The sequence below is a fragment of the Sorex fumeus genome, unplaced genomic scaffold (genome assembly GCF_029834395.1).
Source record: "Sorex fumeus unplaced genomic scaffold, SorFum_2.1 ptg000122l, whole genome shotgun sequence".
NCBI classification, from domain to species: domain Eukaryota; kingdom Metazoa; phylum Chordata; class Mammalia; order Eulipotyphla; family Soricidae; genus Sorex; species Sorex fumeus.
This window is the reverse complement of record NW_026606179.1, coordinates 1,753,069-1,780,871: the sequence shown is the minus strand read 5'-3', so window position 1 is coordinate 1,780,871 and position 27,803 is coordinate 1,753,069. Positions and strand designations below refer to the sequence as shown.

Genomic DNA, 27,803 nt, shown 5'->3' with positions numbered 1-27,803 from the left:
GAATCCAGCTCAGCCACGTGCAAACAAGTGCTTTACCCACTGTACAACACTGTACAATTTTGGGGGGCCCTGATAAAAAATCCGTATCTAGCACAGTTCTACTAAGTGCTAGACACTGTTTTATGTGGCTGGCGAGTCATTTTAAAGACTTCTGCTGATAGGGGGAGGAAAAAAGGCAAAAGACGGCCAATTAATTTGGCCGAACACACAAAGTTACCAAATGGACATAACGAGATTTAAACTCAGACCGGTTGTCTCTCTAGTCTATAGTATTAAGTTTCGTGGAAAAGCCAAGTGGTGATAAGTGCTTGGAAAAGCAGCCGAGGTGGAAAACAGGAGGGCCGTTCACGAGTGTCCACCACACCGGGATTCTTCCCGGGCTGACCGCCGCACCCCCCCCACCCCCCAACCCGCGACCACACGGAGCTCTTTCACCGACGCACAGAACGCAGGGGAAGAAAGCCAACTTCCGGCTCCGGTGAGTAACGGCGCTCGGAGCGCGGAAATCGTGTCGCCCTGCAGGGCAGATCTCGCGGTGCTTGGGCCGGCGGAAATGACGTCAAGCCTCTGCCGCGGCCTCTGGTGGATCGCCGCGGCCCCTCCTCCCAGAGCGGCCGCCTTTTCCCGCGCGAGCTGCCTCTGCTGCTCGGGCCGCCTGGGGGAAACATGGCGTCTGCCCTGGAGCAATTCGTGAACAGTGTCCGACAGCTCTCGGCTCAAGGTGAGGCCCTGGGCGGGCCCGCTGCCCCGGGGACGGGCCTGCATCCCCCAGCCAGCCGCGCGCGCGGCCGGGACCGCCCTGTTAGCCACCAGTCTGCTCTCCGGGGCTGGGCTCGGGGTCGCGGCGCTAACCCCGGGGCGGGAGCGAGCACGGCGGAGTGTGAGCACTTCCCCCCCTCCCCACGCACCCTCCCTCTTGCCGGCGGTGCGGCGCGTGGCGACCGGGCTGCCTCCCCTCCCTCGGGCCGGCCGCATCTCCTCCCCCCTGCCCGGGCCCCTCACACCCGGGCGCTCCGCTTGACAGTTTAGGGGTGGTGACTTCCGCCCGGCGCCCTCCGGAGCGCTCATTGGTCCCCGCTTCCGCCTTTGCCTGCAGTGATTGGTGCACCTGCCCGTCTGTTTGGGCGCTGCCTGGCCGCCGCCAGACTAGGCCTCGAGCAGCCGGTGCGAGGAGAGTTCTTGCTGGGTGTTTGGGCTCTAGGGCTCTCCTTGGCCGGCCCCCCAGCTGCCTGCTGGCGCCCGCTCCCTGAGCCTCCTCGCCTATTTTAAGTCTTACAGAATGCCGAGGGAACGCTCGCTCGTAAGACTCCGTTTATAGAGCTAGTATTGTAGCCCGGATCACTTTGCCCTTAATTTTCATGCCGTTTGATCCATTCATCTCATAGTGCTCTGGACTTAAAAGTAATTTAGCTGCGAACTGTGAAGACCCCTTTAACCACTCTGTTCATCTGTCAAATAAAAACAAGCCCCTTCAACAAGTCCATTAACAGAAATGTTAAATTGAGTTAAAAAAAAAAAAAGCCATGTAAAAGCACTGGGAACAGTGAGTCACGTGGAAGTACAGTGAATAGTTACAAATTACTGTAAATGACTGCTGTTTCTAAGAATCCTGGAACATGATGACCTTGGACAAACCATCTTCGTGTCCCAGGGCCTCATCCCTGATTGTAAACAGAGTGGTGCTATTAGTCTTTGTGATACTGCTTCAAACTGATTCGCCGTGGAATAAAAGAGATGGGGTTACCCTCACTGACCGAAATTAGGTGAAGCATAGACTCGTGATCATTGTGAATGAAGAAGACACGTGTTCATGCCACAAGCAGTAATTTCAAATCCTAAAATGTGTTTTAAAGATTTGTCTTTGAATTGTCGCAGTCTCTTCCCATATGAGCCATTTACAGAATGGAGCTAGGGCTGTTGGTGAGCTTTAAGTGGAATCACTTACCTAAAAGCTTTGTATGCCTGCTCCCTGCAGGACAGGACACTCCTCTAAGGAATAGCCAGGCAGATAAATGCAGTACTTTCAACAAACTTGCTTTACTTTGTTCCTCTGGCTCACTGCAAATTGGTTTCTCTGTTTGTTAGAAAATTCTGAGTTTTCTAACCTGTGCTTTACATGAAGGGAATGCCATAATTTCCAACTTGCTCTGATTAGAGGAAATTTCATTTGCCACATCTGTACATCTGTAGTTGAATTCATGTGTGTCTGTGTTTCGGCCACACCCGTGATCCTCAGGGGTTACCTCTGGCTTGCACTCAGGAATTATTCCTGGCGGTGCTTAGAAGACAGTATGGGATCCCGGAGTTCTAACCTTGATCGGCCTGGTCAAAGCAAGTGCCCTAACTGCTGTACTAACTCCAACCCCAATATAATTGAACTCATTTTGCACCCAGTACATGTCAGTTTAATTTTAACTGATCCATTGGCCCTTCTCTGTCTTCTGATTTCATACTGACCTAGCTTGTCTTTTATTATCATTGGTGGAGGAGGGGTTTCCAAGTGAAGTTCAGGGAATCCAGGGGCTACTAAGGGTTTGGTGCCAGGGTCACAGGGCCGTAATGAGCTGTGCTTCCTAATCAGTGTACTTCCAGGATCTGTATCTGGGGGTCCATGGCGGACCATGCTGTGCTGGGAATCAAACTGGATACTGTGTTGGCATGTCCCTCCCTCACTCCTCCCATGTTACAGCAAGTTAGCATTGGTTGTTAAGTTGGGAGAATAGAATAAACTGAAATGTTTCTCAGTATTTCAAATTGTTGTAAGTATACTTAGGATGGTGGGTAAAAGTTTTAATAGAAAGTTCATTACTTAATATCATACCTGTTAATGAGATACATAGTAAAATGAGAGTTGACATTTTTCAGTTCATCTTATTAATATCTTGAAAGATGTTATGTAATAAAGGCATGGGTCTTTTGGAATAAGTTTTTGTTTTGTAGTGCTATGTGATACTGATATAGTGTTTTCTTTAAAAGTAGCATAGGGACAAGGAGATAGCTGAGTGGTCCAGGATGGAGTTTGGCCCTGTAGCATAGCTTTCATAGCCTTTGAAGCTTCTGCACTGCCGGGTGGCCCTGGTTGTCTCTGCCACTACAGGGTCTGAGCAGCTCTGCATCCTCAAACCCTAACTTTGAACCATCAAATCTGGTGGACTGTCATCAGGAATGGCCCCATAGCCCCCTGAACACTGCTCAGGAGTGTTGCTTCCCAATGCCCCAAAGCACAGAAACCTCCAGATTCTTACCATTTTCTAGCTATAGTCACATAGAGGGTTTTGTTTTATTTGTTGGGGGGGTTGTTTGTTTTTTGGGGGGCCACACTCAGCAGCAATACTCGGATTACTCCTGGGTCTGCACTCAGGAATCACTTTTGGTGGAGTGAACCATATGGGATCTGGAGATGAAACCCCAGGCAACTATGTGCAAGGAAAACTCCTTACCCCCTGTACTGTCTTTCTAGCTCCTCTTCTTATTTTAAAACAACTAAATGGTATGTTTAAAATCTAAGTGATTATAACAGCTGGCAAGGACCTTGCTTTGCATGCAGCCAACCGGGTTCACTGAACACCACCAGTAGTGATCCCTGAGCTCATGGGCCAGCCTGGGTTCAATCGTCAGCACCAAATATGGTCCTGAGCAGAGAGAGGCGTAAATCCTGAGCACTGTCAGGTGTGGCCCAAAACTCAAAAATAATAATAAAATAAGGGGAACAATTATCAAATACTGAGTAGAAATTAACTGGTATTGGTAGCTTAAAGTTCAACATGTGAAAGAAAGCTATTTAAAGAAACTAAAGCGGGACTGGGGAAATAGTACAGCAGTAAGGTGTTCATTTTGCATTCCTGGGTTTAATCCCCAGCACTCCTGACCCCTGCCTGGAGTAAGCCTGAGCAGAGCTAGGAGAAAGCCCTGCACACTGTCAGGTGTGTCCCCAAACCCAAACAACAAACAAGAAACTAAAAAGATGAATGCTCCTAGACTCCTACCTGCCCCGCCACCCACCCCTCCAGGCAGAATGATAGCTATGGAGGGATTTGAAAGTAACTTACTCTCATCAGAAACCCAGTAAAATCAGAGTCTAGGAGTTGGTGCCTTGCATGTGGCTGACCCGAGTTTTATCCCCAGCATCCCATATGGTCCCCCAAGCCTGCCAGGAGGGATTCCTGGGTGCAGAGCCAGGAGAAACCCTGGAGAATAAACATACTGTGTGATGATACTATGGATCATTTGGAGATTTAGTTGGGGATTCGAAGGTTTGGACCATACCCAGCAGTGCTCAGGGCTTACTCCTGTCTCAGCTCAGGACCATATGTGCTGCTCTCAATTGAACCCATGCTGGCCCATGTGCAAAGCAAATGCCCTACTCATGGTACTATTGCTCTTGGCCATAGGAAATTAATTTTTTAAACAAGCTCCTTGTTGACTGCCTGCTGAACAAGCATTGTATTCTGAAGCTGGACAGATAGAGCACCAGCTTTTAATGGACCACCATAATCCCAAGTGATGCAAGCAGGATGCAGAGAGGACAGATATCCAAGCTCACCATGAGAGGAGAGGAAGGACCAGGGAAGACCTAGACTGAGTGTAAAAGGAAGTGTATAAGATGACGGGAGAGTGAATGAAAGAACTCTATAGCATTAGGGGTATGGTGCCGTCAGTAGGTTAATCTGTACCTGTGAGGTGAGTGCATCAGCAGCCTGATGGTGCCTTCAGACTTCTAGATACCCCAAAATTGCTGCTGTGCCTTTGGCCAGATCCCAACAACTTGGGGCCAAGTTTATCAAGAAAGTAAATGGCCAAAAGTTAGGTATGTGGGAAACACACCCACAAACCACCTTCGTCTCAGCTATATAATTGGAGGCAAGATCTCTCTGGTTCCTGATCAAACTGCTTAATGGCCATGATCCCAGAGACTCAGAAACAAATCTCAGAACCCAGCAGCTTTTGGCAGAAATGCGTCCTGTACCTGCAGTAGGTTACCAGCACTGGGCTACCCCAGGGGGGAAAGGGTGCTGTCCCTACACCTGCTCTTTCTTGGCAGCTCGGTGGCTGCCATCCTCCAGAGGCCATTGGACAGTCAGGCGTGGGCCCGCAGTGACGAGACACGTGGGGCCTCACAGTATAGGGGTGGATCTGGCCCTTTCCTTCCTGTCCCAACGAGACCCCGAATTGCCGCCCACTAATGGCCTCTCTGGCTCCTGATCAAGCTGCTTAACAGCTATGATCCCAGAGACCCAGGAACAAATCTCAGAACCCAGCAGGTTTTGGCAGAAATCCCTCCAGATGTAATTGTTAAAATTTCATAATTCTAAAATCATGCGGCCACTACTGTGGCTGCGCAACATCATATGTTATTCGTAATCAGCAACAGAAAACAAATTGTCTATGTCTGCCTTTTCGGCAGATCTTAGTGTTGGGGTAAAATCCCAAATAATAGTGGTGGGTCTGGTGTCGAAATATTGAATGTAATCAAAGTAGAGAGAGAGAGTAATGTGAAAATCATCTGCCCCACAGGTCGGGGTAGGGTGTGGGATGGGGGGTATACTGGGGTTTTTGGTGGTGGAAAATGGGCACTGGTGAAGGGATGAGTGTTTCATCACTGTATGACTGAGACTTAAACCCAAAAGCTTCATAACTGGTCTCATGGTGATTCAATAATTTAATTTATATAAAGGGGAAAAAAAGTAAGTTGGAGTTCATGCCCAATTCAATCAACCTAATCAATGGCTGAATAAACAGCAATACTCCTAGATTTGAAAAAAAGAAAAAGAACGCTAGCATGAAAAACCATGTAGAGGCTGAAAAGAAGACACTGCGGATAGTGACCAAATTTTCTGAAAGTTGTTTGATCAAAGAGGTGTATGAGGGGAAGTAGCATATCAGCTGAGCTGAGGTATTTGGATTTATTTAAGTCTTTGGAGTACTTGACGTATTTTAGTAAGATCACATTAGGTAACAGAATGGAATATGGAGAGAAAAACCCGGAACGATTAAAGTTGTCAAACCATTTAGAAACTTTACAATGTAGTCCAGACAGAAAATGGTGATCTGTATTAAGCATGGAGAGAGAGAAAGGAATGAAATTGAGAGGTTCAGGAAGTAAAATTGTAATTGCTATCCTAATTGCTAACATTTGGGCTGCAGAAAAGGAAGTGGTGTGTGTACATTTCTGAATCAGGGATTTGAGAAGAGAATGAAAACAAAAATTTTTTTTTTTGTAGGCCAGTTAGAAATAGGAGACCTGGTTTTGGAGCCACAGGCAAGGTCACTTTACTTCTCTGACCCTCTGAGTCCTTACCTGAAATAGAAGAGAAATCCTGGGGGTTGGAGAGAGAGGATAGTGGGTAAGGCACTTGCTTTGCATGCAGCCAACTTGGATTCGATCCACAACGCCACATATGATTTCTCCAAGCCCTGCTAGGAGTGATCTCTGAGCACAGAGTCAGGAGTAAGTCCCAGGCACATGACCCCCAAAACTAAGCCTGGAGCGATAGTACGGCTCTAGGATGCTTGCCTTTCACACAGCTGACCTGAGTCAGGTTTGATCCCCGGCGCTCCATATGGTTCTCCAAGCCCGGAGTGATCCCTGAGCACCTATGGTGTGGACCAACCCTCCCTGCACCCCACACCTTTCCCTCCCCAAATCATCCTAGGTACCTCACCCTCTAAGGTATAAAGTTAGTGATTAGACTTTCTTTAGTTTGGATAGTGCTGTATCTGAATGATGGTATTTTTGTTTTCCAGGGCAAATGACTCAGCTTTGTGAACTGATCAACAAGAGCGGGGAGCTTCTTGCGAAGAACTTATCCCATTTGGACACTGTGCTCGGGGCTCTGGATGTACAGGAGCACTCCTTGGGCGTCCTTGCTGTTTTGTAAGGGACATCTTTTATGGTTTCATTCTTGCTAAAACCAAACTCACTACCCTTTCTGGCTTTATTGAAAGTAAAGCATGTTATGAAACTCTTTTGCAGAACTAGAGCCTATTTTGCATTTAACTTATCATTTCTTATTAAATTTTATTCTTTTCTTTATCATTGTTTACCTGATGTTTGTATGTATTTTGAAATTTGGCTGGAGCGATAGCACAGCGGGTAGGGCGTTCGCCTTACAAGCAGCCAACATGGCCGACCCGAGTTCGATTCCTCTGCCCCTCTCGGAGAGCCCGGCAAGCTACCGAGAGTATTCGATATGCCAGACACAGTAACAACAAAGTTTCCAATGGAGACGTTACTGGGCCCGCTCGAGCAAATCGACGATCAACGGGAGGGCCTTTACCTTTACCTTACCTTTACTTTTGAAAATGAATGCCTTTCTTAGTGTGCATAATAGTCTCCATTTATCTGGTTACATGAGATTGTCTCCATTTTCTAACTTGGAAGCAAAAGCAGTATAGCTTTGAGTTTCCTTCAAACAGATTTAAGCTGTTTAAGACCAAATTGAGTAGATCTATTTCTGTTGGGGTTCTTTTTAGCGTGAGTACGAACAGTAAGTTAAATTTTTTCTTCATATTTGAGTTGGGATATCAGTTGTCATGAATATTGAAATAATACAAATAAGAGAAATTGAACTGGCCTCACTTGTGGTGGTATTCCTTATACAAAGGTACATATTAGGAATAGTTTGGAGGGCCGGAGAGATTGTATAGCATGTAGTGTGCTTGCCTTGCATATAGCCAACCTGTATTTCATCCTTGGCACCACATACGGTTCCCCAGGTTCAGTCCAGGGTGGGATACCTGAGCACAGAACCAGGAGTAAGCCCTGAGCACAGCTAGGTGTGGCCCCAGACAAAAAGGACTAGTTTAGAGGGGGGAAAATTATCAGAATAAAAGGGTATAGAGATATGTTCTGCAGTATACAGTAGCCATTAGCCATATGTGATTATTTACATGTAAAGTAATTAAAATTAAATTTATAGATTTGGTTATTTACATGGCTGCATTTCAAGTATGTATTAGTAGCTTCTGAGCAATGCTCATCATCCAAAGAATACTATTGGATGGAGCTAGCAGTAAAGATATTTGCTATGTTTTTCTGATTAAAAAACACTGTGCACATGATTTTTTTTTTTTTGTAGCACTGCGCTGTAGCACTGTCCTCCCATTGTTCATCAGTTTGCTCGAGCAGGCAGTAACGTCTCCATTGTGAGACTTGCTGTTACTGTTTTTGGCATATCGAATATGCCACAGGGAGCCTGCCAGGCTCTGCCATGCAGGTGGGATACTCTCAGTAGCTTTCCGGGCTCTCCGAGAAGGACGGCGGAATCGAACCCGAGTGGACCACATGCAAGGCAAATGCCCTAACTGCTGTAGTATCACTCCAGCTCCCCATCATCATTTTTAGTTTTAAAAAGTTATTTTGGTTTTGGTTAAAATTTATCCCATCTGGGCTCAGGGCTCACTCCTGGCAGTGCTCAGGGGACCATATATGGGGCTGGAGATTTTCCTGGATTGAACCTGGGCCAGCATGCAAGACAAGCACTTGACCCACTGTACTGTTGCTCTAACCCCCACATTTTTATTTATTATGTGGAAGTCACAATACTTTGCTGACCTGTTGTGAAGCTCAAGTTAGATTGTTGCAGGTACATTTTGTTAAATAGAACTGGCAGGGCTGGGGAAATAGTACAGAGGGGTCAGCATTTACCTTGTACGTAGCCTACCTGGGTTTATCTCCAGCATCCCATATGGTTCCCTGAGCCTTCCAGAGCCGGAGTAACTCCTGAGTACCACCTGGTGTGGCCCCAGAACAAAAACAGACCAAAAAATGTGATTACAGATATATGGTGACATTGTTAAGTCTGACAATATCTTATACAAGGAAATACAAATTCAAAGAAGTAGGAAAAGTTGTCATCAGGCAATAATACCCATTTCCTTTCTCCTGAATTTAGCTTCAGTGTGTCTTTTTTTTTCTTTTTGGAAGAGCTTTACATACTCGTAGGAGTGCCTTTATTTTTTTGGTTGTTGTTGTTTTTTTTTTTGTGTGTTTGTGTGCTTTTTTGGGTCACACCCAGCTATGCACAGGGGTTACTCCTGGTTCATGCACTCAGAAATTACTCCTGGCCGTGCTTGGGGGACCATATGGGATGCTGGGAATCGAACCCGGGTCGACCGCGTGCACGGCAAACACCCTACCCGCTGTGCTAGCACTCTAGCCCCAGGAGTGCCTTTGTATTGTTAGCTTATATGATTTCTCCCCTGAAACTATCACCTGCCCACCCAGAGTGTTTACCATGGCATCTGATGTACCATCCACCGAGTGACTCAGGATGGATTCAAGTCTTTCCTCTTTTCCACACCCCCCAAGACCCCAATTCTCCTGTCCTAACCATCATTTAGCTCTTCTCCTGGATAGATTCCACCACTGTCTAATTCCTAACGGTGGTATCTTTAACCTGAACCAGTTGCAGCCTTCAGCTGGCCCATACTCCTATGCCTCGTCTTCCTTCAGTGTGTTCCCTTCTGAGGAGGAAAAGCATCAGCTGGGATTTTAAATGAGTAAATAGTGCTAATAACATTGAAGCACAAAGAAAAACTTTGTTCAGCTTTTTTATTTACAACATGGGAAATGGGTCAATGGGTTGGAGCACTTTGCATGTAGGAGACCCCTGGGCACTGTCAGATGTGGCCCCCAAATCAAATACCTGGTTAGCAGTCCATCTTCACTTTTGTTCACAAGTATTAGATAGCCTGATATGTGAACACTGTTAATGGAATTTTCTTCTTGGAATTTGTACTTGGTAAAGAACATTTTTTCTTTTTTTTTTTCCTTTTTTTTTTCCTTTTTGCTTGAGCGGGCCCAGTAACATTTCCATTTTGAGACTTGTTGTTACTGTGTTTGGCATATTGAATACGTCACGGGTGGCTTGCCAGGCTCTGCCAGGCTCTGCCGTGCGGGCGAGATACTCTTGGTATCTCGAGATACTCTCGGTAGCTTGCCGGGCTCCCCGAGAGGGGTGAAGGAATTGAACCCGGCTCGGCCGGGCTGGCTGCATGCAAGGCAAACGCCCTACTGCTGTGCTATCACACAGCAGAGCCTGGCAAGCTCCCTGTGACGTATTCGATATGCCAAACACAGTAACAACAAAGTCTCCAGTGGAGACGTTACTGGGCCCGCTCGAGCAAATCGATGATCAACGGGAGGGCCTTTACTTTTCCTTTTTTTTTTTCCTTTTTGGGTCACACACAGCGATGCACAGGGGTTACTCCTGGCTCATGCGCTCAGGAATTACTCCTGGCGGTGCTCGGGAGACCATGTAGGATGCTGTGAATCGAACCTGGGTCGACTGTGTACAAGGCAAATGCCCTACCCACTGTGCTGTCTCTCCATCCCTCTCAATTTTTTCTTTTTTTTTTTTTTTTTTGTGATGCCAGGGATCAAACTCAAGGTAAAGTGTATTTTTCTTCAACTCTGACATGACTTACATTCTCTATTTTAATTGTGCAAAGAATCAGACCTGGAGAATCTCATAGAGTCTAGTTAATTATTTTTGTTACTTTTTTTCACCGCTTTGGTTTTTTGGCCACTACTGATGGGGCCTGAGGTCTATTCCCAGCTCAGGTCTCAAGGGGACTCTGTGGCCCCAGGATGAAACCCAAGACTCTCTTCCGGTCTTTTGAGCTATCTTCCCCTACCCCTGGTTCTTAATTTTTAAATAAATGATTGATTTTTATTTAGCATGGTGGGGTTGACTGTTGCTTTTTGGTTTTAATTTTAAAAAATTTTATGACCCAGAGTTTTGAAGGCAGGATGGACTTTCCCCCAGTTGATATACCAGGATAAATTAATTCTTTTCTTTTTATTCTAGGTTTGTGAAGTTTTCTATGCCCAGTGTTCCTGACTTCGAAACATTATTCTCACAGGTTCAGCTCTTCATCAGTACTTGTAATGGAGAGCACATTCGATATGCAACAGACACTTGTAAGCTAACTAACATTTTATTCTTTTCCATTGGATGTCTTTTGCCCTTATAGTCATTTATATTATCATTTTGTTATTGTTATGTCTAGTTGCTGGGCTTTGCCATCAGCTAACAAATGCACTTGTGGAAAGAAAACAGGTAAGAAATGTTATTCAAGTTTTCAGTTATCTTATATAGCTAACCTACACAATAAACTAATTTGTTAAGGTTCTGGATTCATACTTGTCACTCTAACACTTAGATCCATGCATGGGTGTTTGAGAGCATACAAAATGTTTGTGGACAGAATAGCTACTTCTCATTCCATTCGGGGGAGGCGTAGGGCACAGGGGTGCTGCCGCCCCAGCTCCTGCTCCTGCTCCAGCTTGTTTAGGAGCTACAGGTTGTCCTAATGCCCTGGACGTCGTGGCATGACGTCATGGCATGCGCCGCTTTTCTCTTTATTTGTTAAAACTCTTAGCTTCTGGGGGCTGAAGCCATAGTACAGTGGGGAGGGCACTTTCTTTGCATGCGACTGACCCACATTCAATCCCAACACCCCTATGTGGTCCCCCTGAGTACCGCCAGGAGTGATCCCTGAGTGCAGTCAGGAGTAAGCCCTGAGCACCACCAGTGTGACCCAAAAAAGGGCAAGAAAAAAAAGACTAAAATTTTTAGCTTCTAGTTATGACATAATTTTAACTTCACAAAAATTTGTAAGAATAAAGAATTCCCATGTCACCTTCACAGAGATTGTCCAGGTGTTAACATTTCGTACCCTTTTCTCTTTCTAAGCCAATGAAAAGTAAATTGTCATTATGATGGTTCTACCTTATGTAGTGTTTCCTAAAAATTAACACAATCTCTTGTGATTGTATAATGATGATCAGAATCCAGGAAAGGAGTATTAATGTAATACTATAATAAAATATGCTGACTATATTCAGATTTTGCCCATCATTTCAACATTGTCCTTTCTAAAAAACCTTGACCATGACCAGCAGGGCATTGTCATGTTTCTTTAGCCTCCTTTAATCTGAAACAGTTCTTTGTTCATATGATATTGATAGTAGCTAAACTTTCAGGATTTTTTTTTAATTTGAAGTTGATTGTTAAGACTAATAACCTAAATACATTGAGAATAAAAATAGCCAGTTATTATGTTATAGGAGTACTGAATAAATTATGGTTTGAAAGAGGTGATTTTTTAAAAGGCTGTCATTATTGAAAAACATTTGTATGTTATTCAACTAGCTTGTAATCATATTTCCGATCCAGAAACCTGAATATTTATTTATAACCAGACCAGGAAATAGCTCATTTGTAGTTTGTGGTACTTTTTTCAGTAGTAATTTACTGTAGTGTAAGAAATGTCTTTAAAATGTTGATGCTCACTTGGGTGTGACTTAATTAACTCTAATTATTGTGTCAGCATTAATGGACTAAAGAGAATTGATGGGTGATACTGAGATTGCTTTGTAGGACATGGCTAACATTGAGCTGGAGAGCTAACAGGTTGAGCATGTGCTTCTCATGTGGGAGGCTCAGGTTCGACCCCCTGTACCACATGTTCCCTGAGCACTGCCAGGAGCAACCCTGTGCACTGCCAGGTGAGACCAAAACAAACAAACAAAAAAATGGCCTGCAACCTTAAGTTTCTTACACGTACACTCTGATCAAAAGTAGATGATTGAAAATTTTTCATTTGTTTGACTGTAAATAAAACGAACTATTGAGAAAGTAGTACTGTATTTGAGTCTTAGTCCTCAATGTAATAATAACTTTATTATTTGAAAAATGGTGCTGAAGATCATAGTACAGAAGGTTAGGTGTTTGCCTCGCATGCGGCTGGCCTGAGTTCAAATCCCTGACTCTACATAAGGTCCCCTAAGCACTGCTAGGTCACTCCTGAACACAGAACCAGAAATAGCCCCTGGGTACTGCTGGGTGAGACCTGAATCTCCCCACCACCCCCAAAAAAGTAAAATGGTGCTGAGTTATTCTAAATCTCTAAGTATCACATGAAACAGCTTAAGAAAACTTTCTGACTAGGGACAGAAATTTCTTGAGATAGTGTGGAAACCTCATGTGTTATTTAAAGGAACCTATCAATTAGTGTTATTTTTCATTTGTAAGTGACAACATAAGATCCAATATGCTGCCATCTTTGAGAACTTATCTGAAAGAGATGTCATTTCTGACAGCCCCTGCGAGGAATTGGCATCCTTAAGCAAGCCATAGACAAGATGCAGATGAATACAAACCAGCTGACCTCAATACATGCTGATCTTTGCCAGGTAAGAAGCCAAATAGAGCTACTTAGATGAGCCAGAGGTTAAAGGTTAGTTATGGTTTTGCTTAACACAGTTTAGGTGAGTGAGGGCAATTTAATGGAGATTTCATCTGTGTAGAATTTGAAATACGTATTAGTAAGGGAATTTTTAGCAGTTTGTTATATGCAGAATGGACCTCAGTTGCAGTGTCTCTCGAACAGATAGAATTGGGCTGGAGCGATAGCACAGCGGGTAGGGCGTTTGCCTTGCACGCAGCCAACATGGCCGACCCGAGTTCGATTCCTCCGCCCCTCTCGGAGAGCCCGGCAAGCTACCGAGAGTATCTCGCCCGCACAGCAGAGCCTGGCAAGTTCCTCGTGACGTATTCGATATGCCAGACACAGTAACAACAAAGTCTCCAATGGAGACGTTACTGGGCCCGCTCGAGCAAATCGATGATCAACGGGAGGGCCTTTACCTTTTACCTTTAGAAATTTAGTTCCTTGTCCTTTTAAGGAATTGTGGAAGCTGAGAATGAAAAACAATAACTTCTTCAGAGAGCCCGGCAAGCTACTGAGAGTATCCTGGCTGCACGGCAAAAGCCTGGCAAGCTACCCATGACGTATTCGATATGCCAAAAACAGTAACAAGTCCCACAGTGTAGACTGTTACTGGGCCTGCTTGAGCAAATCGATGAACTTCTTAGGTTTTAAAATGTGACTTATTTTATTTTGCAAGGTATTTTTCCCCAAGATCCATAAGGCAAAAGAAAGGGTGTATACAATCAAGTCTCCCCGCTAAGCCCACTGTTCTTAGCCCCTCATCTTCTCTCCAAAGGAAACCAGTATTAGCAGTTCCTCTGTACCTTTTCAAAGATATTTTATAAACATACAAGCAAATATGTGAATGTTTTTCTCGTTTTAAGCTATCATAGTAATAATCTATGCAAACTCTTAGATATTTGCTTTTTTCTACATATTATCTTGGAGAATATGCCCCATCAATGCATTCCAGCTGTAAAATATTCAATATGGGTTTGACAATTCCTGTCTGAATTTTGATTGCTTCCTTAATGAATAACGTGCTGCATGGGTTATTTCAAACACATGTTCTAGTTTCACATGAAGTGCTTTTATTCTTTTAAATTCCTTTAAAAACTGATTGAAGTGTAGCTCTCACACAGTAAAAGTGCACCCCTCTTGATGCACAGTGAACCGTGCCTGTGTGTAACCCTGATCAAACACAGCACTTTGCCCTGTACTTGCTTTCTGGGGTTGCACCTTTCCCTCCCTGCACTTACCCAAAAGGAATTGAAAAGGAATATTCAAAAAAGTTCACTCCCCCGCTCACACTTTATGCTGGTTTATTCCTAGTCTTCTAGTTTAGCTAAATGAAAAAGGACACACTTGTTTTACCATCTATAAAGAGATGGGCAGTAGGCAGTAGGCATAGCAGATACATAGTAGCTAACTGATTGATGAATTAAGTGTGGAATGCCTTACTTATAATTGCTTAGTCTTAATTGTTGAAAATGCCTTTTTCTCCTTTCTCACGGAAATAGAATCACTTGTCAGCATTTGAAATATTTTTATTAAGAAAAAGTTAGACAAAAAAAATACAATTTTCAGTAGCTTTCTGAACTCTAGATTTATTCCTTCTGCTAAATGATGGTGTAATATAAATTTCTTCAGCTTTGTTTGCTGGCAAAATGCTTTAAGCCTGCCCTTCCCTATCTTGACGTGGACATGATGGATATCTGTAAAGAGAATGGCGCCTATGACGCAAAGCACTTTTTATGTTACTATTATTATGGAGGAATGATCTATACTGGGCTGAAGAACTTCGAAAGAGCACTCTACTTTTATGAACAGGTAATCATCTCTCTAAATGTTTTTGAGGTTGTTTTGAACTTGTATGATAAAAGAATCCATTTCTACAGCGACAAACCTGGGCCGCTGAGTCTGAAATGGAGATCCTTTCAAAAATTTTCTTTGGGGCTAGAGAGACAGTACGGGAATTTAAGGTGCTTGCTTTGCATGTGGCTTACTTCAGTTAGGTCCCTGGCATCATATATGCCTCCCCGCAAATTCTTCTACCACCAGTAGCAATAAAAACAGCAAGCCAAGTACTGAACCAGGAGTAGTCCCAGAGCATTGCCAAATGTAGCTCTAAAGTCACAGAAGACTATATATTTATGATACCATGTGTATGAAATGTGCAGAATAGACATTCATAAAATAGACAATAATGGTTGCTTATCTGTGGGGGGAGAGATTAGAGAGTGACTGCATTATAATAGGTATGGAATTTCTTTTGGGGAGACGAAAATGTTTTGAAATTAGATAATGATGATAGGCAATGATACCAAAGTGAAACATTGTATGAAATATGTCTCTATTAATGCAGTTCTTTAAAATTGTTAGGGAAGCCTCAGAAATTCACTCTTAGTGGTGCTTGTCGGGCCTTCAAGGACCTCACCTGATGGTATTGATGCAGCCATGTTGTTCTAGAGATTGAATCAGGGCCTTGCACGTGCATGTTGTGTCCTGTACTACTTGAGCTAATACTTGGTCTCAATATTATTGGTGGTATTTAATAGTCGCTACGCCCCATGGTTTAGGGAGCAAAGGGGGTACCAGCAGGGCCAGATGGGCTAGGATTGAACTCGAGGCCTCACAGGTGGTAAGCGTATGCGCTACTACTTGAACCATACCACTGGCCCTTCTTGCTTAAAGTGAAAAATGTGGTTGATTTTCCGGCTTGCCCTGTATACATTAAACATTCTTCTTTTTCCAGGCTATAACTACTCCTGCTATGGCAGTCAGTCATATCATGTTGGAATCATATAAAAAGTATATTCTAGTCTCTTTGATATTACTTGGCAAAGTACAACAGCTACCGAAATACACATCTCAAATTGTGGGTAGATTCATTAAGGTGAGTTTTTAAGATAAAACTGCTATCTCACGTGACTTTCAAAAGTCCATGAGGAAATTATTATTATAAAAAATGATCATAAAGTATAATATTCTCCTCAGAACCCTATTGTGGTTTTCAAGGCTCTGGGCTGCCTATCTTGCTGGGATAGGGCAGGAAGGAAGGAGAGGGTGATTGGGGTTGGGGTAGCACTTAGGAAGAGCGGTGGGCAGCATAGGCTTAGGGTTGTGATTCTTATTTTGGGAAACTCCCATGTGTACTCCAGTTATCAGTGAGCTGGCCTCTCAGAAAAGGGCTCTCACAGAGGGAGGTTTTCACAGCTTCATTCACAAGAATTGGGGGGCTATAAAAATACTGAACATAGTGCAAAGAACAGCGATTTAGAATATGGGTTTGAATCTCATCTCTTCATGTGTGCCTCATGTGATCTCTAGTCTCTTGGACCTCCCAATTTCTTAATATTTAGAATAGAGGATAATGTGTCTTAAATGCCTAAAGCAGCTCAAGTTCTAATTAGGCTCTCGACTGCTGTTAATTCTCTTGCTCTTACTCATACTAGCAAAAGTAGCAGGTGTGTATATGCTTGTGAGAGAGAGACAAATAGCCTGAAGGGAAGGGGAAAGATGTATGAGAACGATGGATATTTTGCTTTCCTAAAATTCTCAGAAACAAAACAGTGATAAAGAAAATGCATGCCTTTTCTAATACAGTGTACATTGACCTGTTGTGTAGTTATTTCCTCTGTATGACAAACTGGGCTTATTGATAATAAGTAATTCAATCAATTTCTCTTCTTGGTCTTAGAAATTAGAATTTGCTTTGAGTAAATTAAAATTTATTAGATGGCAGTATAGAGTATTAGATATACACTTGCTCAAAATACACTATGTTTTTTCCCCCTCATTGTTATTCCTCTAATTGTTTAATATGATTTTTCCCCACCTTCAAAACTTTAGCCTCTTAGCAATGCATACCATGAGTTAGCACAAGTTTATTCAACTAATAATCCCTCAGAACTCCGCAACCTGGTCAACAAGCACAGTGAAACGTTTACTCGTGATAACAACATGGGACTGGTGAAGCAGTGCTTGTCATCTCTGTATAAGAAGAATATTCAAAGGTTAACAAAGGTAAGGAAGGTGCTGCCTGCAGGCAGTGTCTTCCAGCTGCCCTGAGCATCTGTTTCTCTCGGTTCCTTCTCTTTCTTGGTGCTAAGAAGCAGGAACAGGGATAAAGCACATCGCAGTTTGGCTTACTCCTGGGTCTGCATTCAAGAATGCAGTGATGGGATGGGATGCTGGGGGTTGAACCCAGGTCGGTCTCATGCAAGGCAAATCCCCTACCCATTGTACTCTTGCTTCAGCCCTCAGAGTTTCTATACTAAAAGAATTCTTGCAACTGATGTCTTAGAAAGGGTTTCATTTGTACCTTTTGATCTTTTCAGGGCTAGAGTAGGCACAGAAGAGGCAAGAGATATGGCTGCATTTGGGAAGCCAGAGAAAGGTAGCTTACAAGAGGGGGGGAAACTCCACAAGCAGATAAGCAATAATAATGGTGCAGATATGTCAGTTGTAATTGGCCATGGAACCTCTCAGGAAGAACTCCTCTCTCTCTCTCTCTCTCTCTCTCTCTCTCTCTCTCTCTCTCTCTCTCCCTTCCTCCCTCCCTCCCTCTCTCTGTAGTTGAATAGAATGGACACTCTCATTAGCGTTTAAAGTTAATACATTGGTATCACTGTAATTATTTTAGCCAAACAGGTTCCCCTCACTTTTGCAACATCATACAGAGCTAGTGATAGAGTTTGCACAGGATGGCTCGTCTCTGCTTACACTTCTTGTTTGGGCAGAGCACTACTCTGGACATTATTGTATAGACCAGGGTGTATGAGCTTTGAAATAGTCAAGCTGTAGAAGATAAACCAAGTGTATCATTTTTACTTTCAGAATGAAAATAACCTACTAAAGTTTTTAAATATCCTTATTATCAAGTGTTCAAATAGTGCTCAAAAGCTAGGAAAAAATGAAATGCTACATGAGTTTGGAAAGATGCTCTGCTAGTAAAAGGAAACCAACCAAGAACAACGCTGAAGTAGAGGGATTGCGGGTGGAGGGATGAGGCCGTATAGCAGGTTGCCATGCATGCAGCCAACCCAGGTTGAGTCCCTGGCACTGCAAATGAGTGCAGAGTGCAGAGCCAGGAATAAGTCCCGAGCACTGCTGGGTGTAGCCCCCAAGAATCAAAATGTCAACAAGGAAGCTTGCCACAAGTGTGTGTGTGTGTGTGTGTGTGTGTGTGTGTGTGTGTGTGTGTGTGTTGGAGGGTGGGGTGGGGAATGGAGTTAAGACCAAGAAGGGATCACCATGACAATGGTAGTTGGAAGTGATCACTTTGGATAAGAACTGAGTGCTGAAAGGGGGTAAAGGGATACACATGATACCCTTTCAGTAGCAGTACTGCAAACCACAGTGCTTAACAGGAAGGAGGGAAAGGGGGGGGAGGGAGGAGAGGAGAGGTGACGTGGGGAGAGAAGAGAGATCTGCCATAGAAGCAGACAGATGGGGATGGGGGCGCTGAGCAAGTGTGCAGGTGGGAGGGAAACTAGGAACACTGGTGGCAGGAAATGTACACTAGTGAAGGGATGAGTGTTGGAACATCTTATGACTGAAACCCAATCATGAACAACTTTGTAAATATGTATCTCACGGTGATTCAGTTAAAATTTTTTTAATGTTAACAAGGACAAAAGGCGATATATGTTTGAAATTTTTCGGTTTTATTCTATTTGGTTTTGTTTCATTCTATATGGTTTAGGGGCGGTCCACAGGGCTTCTCAGTCTGCATTTAGGAATCACTCCTGGTGGCAATTGGGGGACCATGTGGGGTGCCAGGGATTGAATCCAGGCCAGTCGCATGCAAGACAGGCACCCTACCCATCTCTGTAGCCCCTTAGTCAGCTCTTTATTATTAGTGGGCATTGAGGTAGAAGTGTGTTTTTGGTTTCGGTTTTGGGCCACACAAGGCAATGCTCAGGGGTTACTCCTGGCTCTGCACTGAGGACTGGAGTGTACTATCACTCCAGTGTCAGGAACTTTATTTACTGTTAAATAGAGAAAGTGGTTGTGTATACTTAGAAATGTTCTTTTTTGAGTCCTTATTTGTAATTAGCTATGTAATATAATTTTTGAAAGTACAGTTTTATTTTCTCAGATGCTACTCTCTGGACTGTTCTTTATATTTTTGGACATTGTCTTATCAAGAATTTTCAAGATTGAGATTTTAACATAACTAACTCTAAAAATGCCTTTATTGTAAATTCTGCCTGCTGCCATTATATATGTATATATAGAGAGAGGGTGGGGTGGGTTGGCTGGAGCGATAGTATATAAGGCATTTGCCTTGCACACAGCTAACCCAGGTTCGATCCCCGGCATCCCATATGGTCCCCTAGCACTGCCAGGAGTGATTCCTGAATGCAGAGCCAGGAGTAACCCAACCATCACCAGGTGTGACCCCCAAAAAAATAAAAGAGAGCTCTTTTAATTTGTCCCTAGAAAGGGCCATGTTCAAGTCTCAAGCAGAGTAGTGACCCATTCTGGTTTCCTTCCAACTCCCACTTATTTACACATGTTAGACTAAATTTTTAAGGATGCATGTGATAGAGTGACATTCTCAATTTTTTAAATTTTTTTATTTTTTTAGTGGTTAAAGCATTTAAAATTTAAATTTCAAAAGATACAAAAGTATGACAACTAGCCTTTTTTCTTTTCAAAGAGACAAACCCGGTAAACCTGGCATTAACAGTTTTGGGGGTGTAATCACACATACATTTGCACATGAGCTGTCACACACAGATAAATATTCTTTCCTTTTAAGCTGATATTATCATCCTCATGTGCTCATTTCCTCTCTCAAGATTTATAAACACAACTTTGCTTTTTTTATTTTTCTTGATGCTAAGGAATTTAACCCCGTGCCTCATCCATGTGAAGCAGGTCTTCCACTCAGGTGCATCTCTGGCCCTTACATGCTCCTTTTTTGTATTTAGTCATGTATATATCTTGGATTTCTTTTCAGCTCATGAAGAGTGCCCTCACATTTCTCCCTCCACCACTTCCCGCACCCCCTTGAGAATATTCTGACTTTTAGATAATTTTTTTCTGTTCTGGGACCACACCAGACCTTGCACAGGGCTTACTCTTGACTCTGCTCAGGGATCCCTTAGCGGGGCTCAGGGGAACCAGATAGGTGTCCTGGCATTGAACCCGGGTCAGCTGTGTACAAGGCAAGTGCCCTACCTGATGTAGTAACTCTCCAGCCCCCAATCATTTTAATTTTTTTTGGTGCCAGGAATCAAACCTGGAGCTTCATGCATGCAAAACATGCACTCCACACCTCTTGTTGCTCAGAGGCTACACCTGGCTCCTTCATTGCTCAGGGGTTGCTCTTGACCATGCTCCAGAGACCGTGTGGTATCAGGATTGTACCCGGGCCTCCTTGCCTGCAGAGCATGCTTTTAGCCTTTTGAGTTGTCTCCCCAGCCAGCCTGGTTCCCAACCCTTCCATCTTTTTTATAGCTGCAAAGTAATCCTATTAAACAGTTTTTCAGTATTCAGTGTCCCTCTCTTAGTGGATATTGAGATGTTCCCAAATTATTTTGCTATCATAAGCAGCAAAACTGAATAATCTTACACCTGAGTTATTTCCTGCCTAGAGAGTACTGATGTCCAAAACCACTCGGTTTATCTATTTCAAGTTGCCTTTACAAACTCTGTACAAGTAAAATAAAACTTCCTTAGTTGTTTCTAGCTGTGATTAATTCTGCCTCTAAATTTCAGACCTTTTTAACACTATCATTACAAGATATGGCGAGTCGTGTGCAGTTATCCGGACCTCAGGAAGCAGAAAAATATGTCCTACATATGGTAAGTTATTATGTTTTAGAAATTCATAGATGTTTGTCCTTGTAACTGTAAAAGGAATTTTATTTATCTTAGTGAAATGGATAAATTTTATTAAAAGGGGGAAAGAAAATAGGCTTGTAGGAGAGGAAGGTTCCATGAAGTGAAAAGAAGGGAACCACACACCCCCATTGGATGGAGGTGATTCTGGAGTCGAATGCCCCGTAAGTGGAATTTATTACAGAAAACAGAGAAAGGGAGAAACCATCCAAAGTCAAACAGCATGTGATCTTTTTTGGCTTATATTCTTATAATCTAGTGTAGAGAGGCCTGGGGATAGCTCTGGAGTGAAGCTCTTGCCTTGCAAGAGGGAGACGTGGGTCTGATCACGGCATCAGCCCACATGCTGAACATAACTCCGCTGTCCCTGCTGTTTGCGATTCTCGGCGTCCAGCACAGAGAGAGCACCCCAGCTTAGTGTGACACCCTGCCAGCAGTACAGGGATGGGAGGGGAAGAAAAGAAAAGGAAATGCTACCCTAGAGTATAAGTTACATGAAGGTGTGATGTTTTTTTGTTTTGTTGCATAATGCATAATGTTTCTGGAACAGTTTGAAGTTCATAGCACAATGGGGAGATAGAGCTATTATAGAACCCCCACGCAGAACTTCCCCATTATGAACATTTTGTCTTCTTTTTTTCTTCTGTCATTATGAACATTCTCCACCGTGGTACAGTCTTTAAAATTAGTGACCCGCTATCAAAATATTATTAATACTCGAAGTCCATAGTTTGCATTAGGGTTCACTCTTGGTGTATATTCTTGGAGTTTGGACAATTGTACGACATGCAGCCATCCTCATGCAGAGCATTCACTGCCCCAGTAACCCTTGGTGCACTGCCTCTTCACCCCGCCATCACCCCTTGCAACCACTGATCCCTTTACTGCCTCCATATTTTTGCTTTCTCCTAATTTTTGCAGAATGTAATAGAGACTGTAATCTTTTTTTTTTTTTTGGAGGGGGGAGCTTTTTGGGTCATACCCAGCGATGCACAGAGGTTACTCCTGGCGCATGCACTCAGGAATTACTCCTGGTGGTGCTTGGGGGACCATATAGGATGCTGAAAATTGAGCCCGGGCCAGCTGCGTGCAAGGCAAACGCCCTACCTGCTGTGCTATCACTCCAGCCCCAAGACTATAATCTTTTCAGGTAAACTTTTTTCATTTTGCAGTGTGCATTTAAGGGTATTTTGTGTCTTTTCATGTTTAATCACTCACTTTTTAATTTTATTTTTAATTAACTACCTGCTCCCTGCCTACATTTTCCTTTCTTTTTTATTCCACTGTATGAGTTTTTCGTCTCATTTCTGATTAAATGGATATTTATCTTTTTTTTTTAATGAGGCTGCTCTTGAAACAGAGCAATACTACAGTGGGTAGGGCACTTGCTTTGCCACATCTGAGCTGGCGTCCCATATTGACCCCCAAAACCTGCCAGGACTGACCTGAGTGCAGAACCAGGAGCAAGCCCTGAGCACTGCTGGGTGTGGCCCCAAATAAATAAAATGAGGCTGTTCTGAGTAATCATATAATTATTACATGTTGGGCTGGTTGCTGTTTTATTAAACAGAAGCAGTATGGCAGGTAAAATCTATTTTAACAAATGGACTGATTGTCACCACTCTGGAGAGCAATTTGTTAAGTAACAGTGATTGTTTGAGACATCAGTTGACTTCTCACTTTTTAACTCAGGGATGAGATTTGGTTAGGAGGCTCAATTAATCAATCCCCTAGTCCTTGATACAAACAATTTAGACCTTGAGCCATTTTGGGATTTGCTTGCATTGGCAGAAAAGTTTTCTTGAAGGATCAGTAGATAATGTAACATTCTGTTTTTATGGGTGAAACAAAAAATGTGTTAGGGTTTTACCTTTCAGAAGGCAAGGGCAATGTAAATTATATCTTATAAAAATTGATGTTTAAAAGTACAAGTGTACTTGCCTGTTTCCACTATGGAGAAGCCTCTGTTCTCTCTTGAACTCCTGAGCATCTCCCTCCCTCCTCCCTCTCCCCCCCCCTCCCCCCCCCCCCCCCCCCCCCGTCTCGCTTCTCCCCCTCTCTCCCCCTCCCCCACTCACTCTCCCTCCCTCCCTCTCTCTCTCTCTGTCTCTCCCCACTTCTCTTCTTGCCCCCCCTCACATCTTCAAAAAAAGTTTCAATAAAACTATCTTGCTTCACTCAAATTAAAAAAAAAAGTGCACATGCACTTTGAAAACATACTAGGAGAAATGACATGAAAGAATCTCTAGTGTGTGGTTTTATTTACATTAAGTGTCTAGTGTAGGCAGCTTCGTGGAATAGAAAGTTGGTTGGTGTTTGCCAAAGACTGGAAGAATGAGGAGTGACTGCTCAGCAAGTATGGGGTCTCATTCTAGGGTGATGAAATGTCTGGAATCCAGTAGAGGCGAGGGATGCGCACCACTGCATCAAATGCCCCTGAATTGTACTCTTAAATAAGGTTCACCTCAATTGAAAAAAAAGTGCAGGGATTGTGTGTTTGTGTTGCCCCCTTAGAACTGTATTTGTGCCCAGCACATAGTAGGTGTATAATAAATATGTCCAATTGATGCTTAAAAATACTCATAAATATATTTGTTGTCTTCTGTGATTTTTCTTTATAAACACTATATATTCACATACTGTAACTGTCTAAACTGCTTCCCTTGGTTCTATTTTTTATAGATAGAAGATGGTGAAATTTTTGCAAGTATTAATCAGAAGGACGGTATGGTCAGTTTTCATGATAACCCCGAAAAATATAATAACCCAGCCATGCTTCATAACATTGATCAGGAGGTAAGTATGAGCACTGGGTCCGATGATTTTTTTTCTCTTTCTTTTTAGCTTTTTTGAGTCACACCTGGTGATGCACAGGGGTTATTCCTGGCTCTGCACTCAGAAATTGCTCCTGGCGGTGCTCAGGGGACCATATGGGATGCTGGGAATCAAACCTGGGTCGGCCGCGTGAAAGGCAAACGCCCTACCCGCTGTGCTATTGCTCCAGCCCCAGATTATTTTTTTTCCAACTAGTGTTTTTGAAGTTATATTTGAAACAGTGGCCCTGTGCTCTGGGAACCTTTTCATTTTTAATACAGGTAATTCCCAATTTATAAATGTCTTAGTTCCAAGAGAGCTGGTTTTAAAACACACAGGGCCGGGATGTAACTCAGCACTCAAAGACTTACTTTGCATGTGTGAGAGCGTGATTCTGTCCCTAGCACAAGGAGATAAATTCAGAATCAGAAGCTTAAGGGCTGGAGAGGTAGCTAATGGACTGAGCACATGCTTTGTGTGTAGGAGACTTGAATTTGTTCCCTTGAATTTGTATCACTGCATGGTACCCCACGCACCACTTCTTATGACTCAAAACACAAAAGTACCACCAGACCCCCACAAACACCATTTGGGATGACCCCTGGACACCGTTATTGTGACCCAGAGGATCCCTCTTGCGCCCCAAAAAAACCCAAATTTATTATAAACCAATAAGCTTTCCTATCTAAAACCTGCTTAATTCCTAAAACACTTGAAGGACCTGAGAGTTAGTGCAATTTTATCTATACCCAGTTCCCATTTATAATGAGGGGGCTGGAGAGATACTGCAGCAGATTGGGCATTTGCCTTGCACATGGCCAACCCAGCTTTGGTCCCTGACACCTTGTATCGTCTCCTGCGCCTGGCCAGGAGTAAGCCCTTAGCACCGCTGGGTGTGTCCCAGAAACCAGAAGTAAAAAGAAAATACTCAGAGGGCCTGGGGAATAGCTCCATAGACTGGGCACTTGCCTGGCACGCAGGAGGCCCAGATTTAGTTCCAGGACCTCATGGTTCATGAGCACTGCCAGGTGTGGCCCAAAAAGAAATTAAAAAAACTGGACTCAAAGTTTCTAATAAGGAAGTCAGGAAATACTCCGTCAGAATTGGTGTGAGTAGGCCATGGGGGATGGGCAGGGGAAGGAAAGCTATCCTACTGGACAGTAGTTGAGGGTCACGTTACTTCGGCCTCTTGTGGCTTTGCTCCTCTGAGTGCCGCTCAGGGTTCTGGGTATGAGCTGGGATGTTCATGTTTCTTGTGTAGGGAAGTAGACTGAAACAACATTAAATCTCAAAAAACTAAGTGTAGTACATTAGTAACATAGTATACCTCCATGGCCCTTTTGTTGCAATTCAAAATTTAAGGCAAATTGCAGCCAGAGATACTACAGAGGGTAAAGCACTTGCCTTGCACTCAGCTGACCCAGGCTTACTCCCCACTACCTCGCATGGTCCCAAAGTCCACCAGGAGTGATCCCTGAGTACAGAGCCAGGAGTAAACCCTGAGCACCGCTGGGTGCCCCAAAACAAAACAAAAAATCTTAAGAGTTCTTATATGATGTCAAATGTTACCCGAAATATTTATAATCTTTATTCCACTTAAGAGTGGGTGTTTTAGAATGATTTTTTTTTAACTTTTACAGCAGAAGATACTGTGATTATATGATCCTGCCCTAGGTACATCTAGGGTGTTCAGTAATGTATAATACTTGTACTGTGTACATAAGCTTTCTGAGTATAACAGTTTCCAATTTAAAAACCTGTCTAGCCGTAGCGATTTGAGTTCAGAGGTGAAACTTTAGCACACATTTTTTTTTAGACTTTTTAATTAATTTATTTTTTTAATTTTTATTAGTGAAACACCATGAGGTACAGTTGTAGACTTACAAATTTTTGTGCTTGGGTTTCAATTATACAATGATCAAATACCCATCCCTCCACCAGTGCCCATTTTCCACCACCACAGGTCCCAGTATCCCTCCCACCCCCCAGCCCCCCATCCCAACCTGCCTCTGTGGCAGGGCATTCCCTTTTGTTCTCTCTCCCCTTTTGGGTGTTGTGGTTTGCAAAAGAGGCATTGAGTGGCAATCATGTTTGGTCTATAGTCTACTTTCAGCATGCTTCTCCCATCCTGGGAGGATCCTCCCAACACCCTTTATTTGGTGCTCCCTTCTCTATCTGAGCTCCCTTTTTCCCTGTAGCACACATTTTATTTATTTAATTTTTGTTTGTCTCTGTGCTCAGGGATCATTCCTGGTAGGGTTTGGGAAAACCATATGTAGTGCTGAAGATTGAATGCCGTTCCACTGTGTCAATGACAAGAGCCTACCCACTGTATGATTGCTCTAGCTCCACAATTATTTTTCAATACCCAGCAATGCTCGGGATTTCTCTCTCTCTCTCTCTCTCTCTCTCTCTCTCTCTCTCTCTCTCTCTCTCTCTCTCTTTTGTTTTGGGTCACACCCGGCAATGCACAGAGGTTATTCCTGGCTTTGCACTCAGGAATTACTCCTGGCAGTGCTCAGGGGACCATATGGATGCTGGGAATCGAACCCAGGTCAGCCGCGAGCAAGGCTGTACTATCCTACCCCGCTGTACTATCGGTCCAGCCCAATTCAGGAGTTACTCTTGTCACTGCACTCAGGAATTATTTCTGTTGGTGCTCGGGAGTATATGGGATGCTGGGGATCGAACCTGTGTCAACCACACACACTACCCACTGTACTATCTTTCCAGTCTTCCACACATTCTAATAATCAGAGTTAAAGGATATATAGGGTTGGGGATAGGGCTCAGATGAGAGAGTCCATACCTTTTGTAATATCTAGAACACCCTGATTTCCACCCTTTATACTAAATTCTCCCTCCTCTGCTCCCAGGATTACCAGGTCCACATGGGTGTGACCCCAATCACAATTTCATTTTTTAAAGTAATAAATGATAATTAGGATGTAATTGACCCAAACTAGCTTCCGTACTTCACCAAATATGTCTTATCATGCAGATGCTGAAATGTATAGAGCTGGACGAGCGACTGAAGGCCATGGACCAGGAGATCACGGTGAATCCACAGTTTGTGCAAAAGGTGATTAGGAGTTGTTCTCATTAATGAGTGTTCTGAATGAAGGAGACTTGTTCCCAAATCAGAAACATAAAATTGATTTCAGTTTAAAAGTTTAATTGACAAAAAGTTCTTGAAAACCTTTACCATTATGTTCAGAGAGAGACCCATTCGAGCATTTTCAAGCTGTTAACTGAATACACTTTCAGCAATGCCTAGGGTAGTCCTACAACTGGCTTCTCTCCATTTATACACAGAAACTGTCTTCTGGGAGGGATGGGACCAGGATTTCTTGTTTGGGCCTGGTGAGAACCATAATGACACGAACAAACATAAAAACCTGCCTTACTCTTTTACAGAGCATGGGATCACAAGAAGATGATTCAGGAAACAAACCATCCAGTTACTCTTGAAAATAGCATCCATCCTGAGTTCAACAAGAGAAACGATCACTTTGGCCAGTGGCAAGTGTTAGGAGGTCTGCAGGGAGCACCAAGTCTGTTTCACCTGGACATTGTTTTGTTTTGACATCTTCAGTCTTTGTGCTGTCAGAAAACCATTCTCTCTGCAAAGAAAGGAAAAAATTCAAACTTTCAAGTCTGTTTGTGGATTTATTTATCCTCAGATTAATGTTGTTACTGCATTAAAGCTACCTTTTTGTTTTAAATTACTTGGACATTGATGTGTCTTCTCTGTCACTTTTTTTCTTTCCAAAGAGCTTTTAAAGAGAACACATTTATTGTGAATAGAAACAGATATTAGAAATTTTTTAAGTATTTAAATAAAAGTTGATATCAGTCACCTTACAAGGTGGGGGTGCACACCCGGTGATGCCCAGAGCTTACTCCTGGCTCTGTGC

General features: G+C 43.3%; 1 protein-coding gene and 1 non-coding gene across 2 annotated transcripts; one reads left to right on the top strand and one right to left on the bottom strand.

Moving 5' to 3' along the window:
* The first annotated feature begins 562 nt into the window (after window positions 1-562).
* COPS3 (COP9 signalosome subunit 3) lies at window positions 563-27,620 on the top strand. The gene is made up of 12 exons (XM_056136200.1): window positions 563-721; window positions 6,745-6,874; window positions 10,812-10,924; window positions 11,014-11,063; window positions 13,109-13,201; window positions 14,869-15,048; window positions 15,974-16,114; window positions 17,071-17,244; window positions 20,950-21,036; window positions 23,755-23,868; window positions 26,888-26,968; window positions 27,304-27,620. The coding sequence occupies exons 1-12, from the start codon at window positions 667-669 to the stop codon at window positions 27,355-27,357; spliced, it is 1,272 nt and encodes a 423-aa protein (XP_055992175.1). The 5' UTR covers window positions 563-666; the 3' UTR covers window positions 27,358-27,620.
* On the bottom strand, window positions 17,789-17,921 carry LOC130044560 (small nucleolar RNA SNORA66). Its single transcript, XR_008795419.1, has one exon. It is a non-coding gene; the product is annotated as a small nucleolar RNA SNORA66 (small nucleolar RNA).
* Window positions 27,621-27,803: the final 183 nt, after the last annotated feature.

Coding starts and splice junctions, on each gene's coding strand:
- COPS3 (XM_056136200.1), top strand. CDS start 667: ATGGCGTCTGCCCTGGAGCAATTCGTGAACAGTGTCCGACAGCTCTCG. Junction 6,875..10,811: donor TTGGGCGTCCTTGCTGTTTT/GTAAGGGACATC, acceptor TTTTTATTCTAG/GTTTGTGAAGTTTTCTATGC. Junction 10,925..11,013: donor TCGATATGCAACAGACACTT/GTAAGCTAACTA, acceptor TGTTATGTCTAG/TTGCTGGGCTTTGCCATCAG.